General features: G+C 37.5%; 1 protein-coding gene across 2 annotated transcripts; it reads right to left on the bottom strand.

The window, feature by feature from the left end:
- Nucleotides 1-878: 878 nt before the first annotated feature.
- On the bottom strand, nucleotides 879-2868 carry LOC114743318 (NEP1-interacting protein 1-like). Of its 2 annotated transcripts, XM_028931521.1 has the most exons (5): nucleotides 2426-2868; nucleotides 1813-1991; nucleotides 1609-1692; nucleotides 1348-1515; nucleotides 879-1159 (listed from the first exon to the last, which is right to left on the bottom strand). In XM_028931521.1, exons 1-5 carry the CDS (start codon nucleotides 2577-2579, stop codon nucleotides 1037-1039), a joined length of 708 nt encoding a protein of 235 aa, XP_028787354.1. In that variant the 5' UTR covers nucleotides 2580-2868; the 3' UTR covers nucleotides 879-1036. The 2 variants fall into 2 exon arrangements, with proteins under 2 accessions (XP_028787354.1, XP_028787353.1); XM_028931520.1 differs by having other exon boundaries at nucleotides 1348-1692.
- Between the last annotated feature and the right edge of the window lie 3132 nt (nucleotides 2869-6000).

Below are 6000 nucleotides of genomic sequence, written 5' to 3'. Positions count from 1 at the left end.
TTTATTAATCTTGAACGAAACGAATTCAACGTTAACTCCACGTTTATTTGAGACCGGGATCGGTTCTGGTCACAACTTTTTATTACGGAATAAATCTAAACTTTTAAGGTCGCAGAACGAGTATTGCCCCTAGCCCATTCCCGGCTTTTCAGCATTTGAAGGGGGCAAATGAGCCGTCAAAGATATTTGACTAAACCAAGGAGCATCTGATGATGGAATTTTCCTGCCTTTTATGGTTTTCGTCCCGGGCGGGTATAAGCACCAGCGGCTGTCTTTAATGGATTTGACTGGGAAATCAAAATTATTGAGACCGTTGTCTGAATGTCAGAGACACTTGCTGATTCTCCGGATTCCATTTTCTCTAGACTTTATCTCCCATTTCTTTCCTTATCTGCATCATCACACGGCCGTTCGACTTGCACACGTTCCCGTTTTTACAATTAGAATGAATGAATCGTTTCGCAGAATCAAATCAAATTTTGAAGAAGGAAACCAAACTTGGACGAGGGATGGCTTCATTTTACAATTTTACCTAGTATTCAACCATATGTGATTACCAACCCCTTAAAACAGGTATCATCGACCACGTGAACATCACCTCGTTTCTGATATTTGTATCAGACCGGGACAGATCACAAGGACTTGTTACCGCAGGAAGACATCCAATCAGAACCGTGAATAGGAGAGTGAGTGGATCTTTTGAGTGAATTTCATATAACTCTTTCTCATCTTTATCCCTCTCATTAATTGAGTCTAGAAGATGTATCCGTACACGATATTGACAGAAGCAAAAAAGATAAGAACTTCATTCGTTTATTGAGAAATCCTATAGTAAAATAACACCTATGTAAAGTCATCAGTGAAGGAGGCCAGCGAAGAGAAGGAGCCAAAACTATTTAATATATCAAAATTTTCTTTACACTAATTTAGTACAATGATACGCTCATGGGATGCTCCCTGGAACCCAATACAAGTCCTAGAAGTGAAAGACTGTATAAACAATAAAAGAACTTTTTTGTACTATGGACATACAAAATTACAGATCCCTTCTGCATAACGGACATGAACCGTGCCTGAAGAGCCACTTATCGATGCATGGTAGGTGGAACATGTGATGGCAATGAGGCAAACTTCTAACCGTCTCTCCAGGCTGAAAGTCCTGAACATGTACAAATTCCCAATGTCAATTCCCAAAATGGATACTATTTTCTTTAGATACAGATATGCATATATTCACACTATATAGAAACATAGATAGAAACCACCCCCTCCTGGTATTTTATGGATAAAAGGGCAACGTCATAGTAACCACAGGCATTAACCAATAAACACTGCAGCAATACAAACCTGGAGGCAGACTGAACAAGAAACTCTTTCACCCGAAGCATCAATAATATTATCATTTGTGATTGTGATCTTCGGGATCTTCTCAACACAATCCCCAGTTAAGCCCTTGCAACCACCAGTGTCAAAGATGTTTTGAACCTCCTCAAAGTTTGCTTCAACAGCACCCATCTGACATTTAAGAGCAGAGATATAATGAGCAATCTTCTCGATGAGAGTTCGTATCCAAATATATGTCTCATTAATTGGACAAAAAATGCTAACCTGACTTTGGACAGCACTTAACATGGCAGGGCCAATTCTCTCACGCACAAGTCTCCCACTCAATAGGCTAGCAATGACATCAATCTGCATAATTCAGAAAGTAATAATGACAATCAAATCTCAGGAGGCCGCTACTTTTTCAGCTGCATGTGTAAACTTAAAGCAGCGAAAGTTTTGAGGGTCATCTGCTTAGTAGTTACTCACCAGATATAAGAGGCACCCAATCCCAGATTCATCAGATTGCCAAAGAACAAGAGAAGATTCAAATACTTCAATGGAGAAAACAGCTCCGGAAATGGCACCAACTGCTGCTCCTCTAATGAAGCCACTCTCGGTCTCTTGGCCTATCAAAGCTCCTGTCATGGCACCCAATAACGTTCCCACTGCCGACAAACAAGCCATTATCGTATTAGCCTTTAACGAATTTCAACAGAGGCACATCTCGCAGCAAAAGCTAAACGTTGGGAATTGAACAGGGTGAACAAAGATTTTGAAAGTTTTTCTTTTTTGGTTGCTGTGAGAACAGATAAAAACAAAGATGAACATATGACATACAATCCGACAAACAAAGGGCACACACAGAATTCATTTTTCACCGAAAGAAAAGTGCTTGTCTGTCTTCACTGAAAACACCAAAAATTATGCTCTGCGAATTCAACGATCGTTGGACATATCAACACACAATGACAAATTCGACGTAAATGTAAAAAGACCAAAAACAATTCTAGGGTGAACCCATCAAGCGCAAATGAACCTTAGCTTGAAATGTCAGAGGCAAGTAAGAATGTAATCGGAAGGGAGAGAGTGATCTACCAACCTAAGGCAAAGCAAAATGTCAAGATCGCAGAGAGGATGTTTCCAATTATAACAGAAACCGCGAGACTGCTTATGCGTCTAACCCTCTCAACGAAGCTCCCGAAGGAGCCCAACGCGGAAGAAGGCAAAGGAAAAGGATTCGCCACAAAATCCATCAGGGTAGCCAAGAAATTTTAGGAATTGGGAACTCAGCTCTTCCAAGTTGCAGGAATCGAAAAGACAGAGTGGGTATGGTTCAGGGTAGGATCGATCTTGGAAGCAGGAGATTTGGGTTTAAGGATGAGTTATATATTATGAGTAATTATTATATAGAAAGGAAAGATGCGCTCCACAATGCTTAGTCCGTAAGAGTAGATCGAAAGAAACCACCATCAACCAACTCGCATTTAAAGCTTGTGCTGCTTAAGGTGAGCCTCTCTTTCTCTCTCCTCTCAGCGGGGACAAAAAATTGTTTTGGGATTCATTTTCTTCAAAAGAGAAAAAATCGCACAGTCTCTGGGTGTCCCTGTCACAGGCACGAGACACGGCGACGAAGAAGAGTAAGAAGTTTCTTTTGAAAAATAGGCGTGAGTCTCAGCCCCTCAGGTTTGTGCTTGAACAACCATCCGCGAATTTTCATTTTTGATTTTTCCATCACTCGTCTCATTTTTCTGGTTGGCCAAACGGCGTCAAGTTAAGCCCCCCTCTGAATAATATAAATACTAAAAAAAATCATGTCTCACATAAGAAGATTGAGATATGTAGTTGTATGCTTGTATTTTTACGACTATTATTAATTTTTTTAATCTAAAGATACAAAAAATGTTTCGTATTTATAAATCATTTTTTATTCTGATTTTCTTTTTCTTCTATTCTGTTATGTGCTGCCATATGAGACTTGAGAAAAAGATCTTTTACACGACTGTTGCTTTCGAGAGATTTGGCCGCATATGTCATGCTAGCTGTACGATCTAGAGAATTCATGCGGGGCAAATCGAAGTCTGTGTAATATTCTTATTTATTATTTCTCTTATCTTAAATATAAAATTTATAGTTTAAATTACACTATAAAATAAATTTTATATTTAAAAACAGAGGAAAAGTATTTTAAAAGTAGCCATATCTATTATTTGCGTTATTTTTGGGAATTCAAATGCTCCATCGTCCATATACTGAATGAGAGAGTAAATTGTTGTGCAGATTTAACTTTATTTGAAGAATATATCCAGAGCTGAGTCCAAAAAATGTTCTCATGTGCCCCCAAAAAAAAATTAAAACTGGGTCAATTTCTTTATCTTCTCCCACTCTTATTTATTTAAAAACCGGAGATCCATAACAACCCAAGCTAAGTTTATACAAGCAGAGGAAATTAGTGAGTTTTGAAAAAATAAATAAGGAAGGGGGAGGAAAGGAATAGTTTTACTCTACTTTCTCATACCTACTGATGACCAAGCCTCATTAATATGAATTTAAATTATATCATGGGCTGTCTACTCACTGGTATGAGAATATCAGAATATGTTTCCAAGCATAACATGATTAACTTAATCACATGTCACTAATTCTGGTAACTAAACAGGTAATTGGCTTTTCTTGCGACTGTAAAATTTCATTAACCCATGCATTCCCTGACCTGACCACTTCCCTGCGTAGTAGTGCAGGTCCGGCCTCCACTGACTTATCTAAACTATGTTAATCTTTTGATTTTATTTATAAATCTCGCATCTTGCCGGAGTAGATTTGGACTTGCCCCAAAATATTAGGTTCAGAGTGCAACATATCGGGTTTTGGTGCGTTTTAATTTTAATGTATTTGTCAATACTTGTCATGTTAAACCTCCTCAGGGAAAGCTTCAAAATGCGTTCACCTCACGCGGCTATCCATCTATGATCCATGTATGTGGATATGAGTGTCATAATGGAGGCGCCAAAATATCTTTTTTAGGGTTTCAAGCCTGGGTTGGTGGGCTGCGTTTAGACTTCCGGGCATCCCCATCCCCATCCATATCCCCAATACTATAATAACTATACATGTTCCCCACGCCGCACTAAAATATCTACCTGCTTCTGCGTTCCCCACACTAAATATCCCACCCTTTTTCAATATCACCTTTTTATTTCACTGCTCACTTTTCGCCCATGTTTTAGCCCCTGCCTACTTAAATTTCATGCTGTCTCTTTCGTCCGCTGTCCCTGCTTCAATGTTGATGGGGCAAAAATGTCCACAGGGCTCTAGTTTATATTCATGCAAATGCCATTTAGTATTTTTAAAAAAGTTAATTCCCTACAACATGGTAAATTAATGTTTGAATATCTGGTAGGAGAGATATCCAAATTAAATATTTGTCAGTGTCTCAAATAAGACTGCTTCCAGGAGAATACTCGTACTTGCTAAAAACAAAAAAATATTCATGCTCTTCTCAATTCATAATTATATTCATTATTAGTCATAAGCATTCATCTGAATGAATGACGATTTAAAATTTTAAAATTCGTTTCTAATTTAAGTATACATTACAGCAATTTACATCTACACCCCGCCCAAGCAGAATTTAAATTTGAAATCAATTGTTTGCGTTTCTTTCTGATTATCTAAGACTTGAAAAACAAAGAACAAATGGAAAGGAAACATCACTCGCGAAAAATAATGCCCATATATAACTCAGGTGCACACGCACGCACGCACACAACGTTTTTAATTAAAGACTTATAGTATTTGTTTTTTAAAGCTCTGTAAAGGAGAATACATTAAATCTGAACTGAAAAAAAAAGAAGCCAATTTAAATTATAATTGAATTTGTGACCATTGTTGTCATTTACCAAGCCGGCAATCAAAATCCAAGGGGCACTGTCTCGAAATGGAATCAAGTATCGATCAGAACAGAGGAGCAAGGAAGGTGTAAGGTCGATTTCTGTAAAAGCCAATGCCCCTTAGCTTAGGTAATGTGTTTTGAAGTAACACAGCTCCAGATTTTGCCATATCTTAATCTTAGATTATAATTTGGCTATGATTTAGAAAACTTCAACAACGATTATCTTCTTTCTTCTACACCAAAATTAAACCTGATACATATACGTGTGTACGTAATACAATTATATGCTTTTTTTTTTTGGCCAAAATACAATTATATGCTGATGTCTTAGTCCGAGAGAAAATTTTATTTTCGGACGCAAATGCTGAATTTGGATAACAATTACCCAAAAAAAATCAAAGAAGAATTAAAGTCTGGCGTCAGATAAATCCCAGCACTTTCTTCTGTATCCTAATTGGTGGTTAAGCTAAACGATTACCCAAAATATTTAATTAATTATTAGATTCTGTGCGTGATACTTTGTCAACTTAAAATGCATTAAATTTCTGGCATCTACATGCTGAGTTGAACATTTCGGATGATTGATTTATCCAGTTTCTTGAGCCTTCGTGAAACTTCAAGCTGACAAGTACCACCACACAAGTCTCCATTCTGATAAGCAAGTTTCAAGGGCAAGTTGCAGGGAGTTGTTTCGAGACAATATTTTTTAATAGTCACGATTCACGACGTGATCTTTTAAAAAATATTTTTGATCTTAATTTGTTTCCGAGGAGTAAAATTGTACA

This window comes from Neltuma alba, unplaced genomic scaffold, assembly GCF_004799145.2.
Source record: "Neltuma alba isolate B1F8T4 unplaced genomic scaffold, ASM479914v2 tig00003989_pilon, whole genome shotgun sequence".
Taxonomy (NCBI): Eukaryota; Viridiplantae; Streptophyta; class Magnoliopsida; order Fabales; family Fabaceae; genus Neltuma; species Neltuma alba.
The sequence above is the reverse complement of the archived record's forward strand: the minus strand, read 5'-3'. Positions and strand labels throughout refer to the sequence as shown.

Bases quoted from the DNA above. Each gene is read 5' to 3' on its own strand.
- LOC114743318 (XM_028931520.1), bottom strand. From the start codon at position 2,579: ATGGATTTTGTGGCGAATCCTTTTCCTTTGCCTTCTTCCGCGTTGGGC. The intron at 1,992-2,425 runs GTTGGTAGATCA...GTTTGTCGGCAG, and splicing joins GACATTTTGCTTTGCCTTAG to TGGGAACGTTATTGGGTGCC. The intron at 1,693-1,812 runs GTGAGTAACTAC...TGAATTATGCAG, and splicing joins TTGGGTGCCTCTTATATCTG to ATTGATGTCATTGCTAGCCT.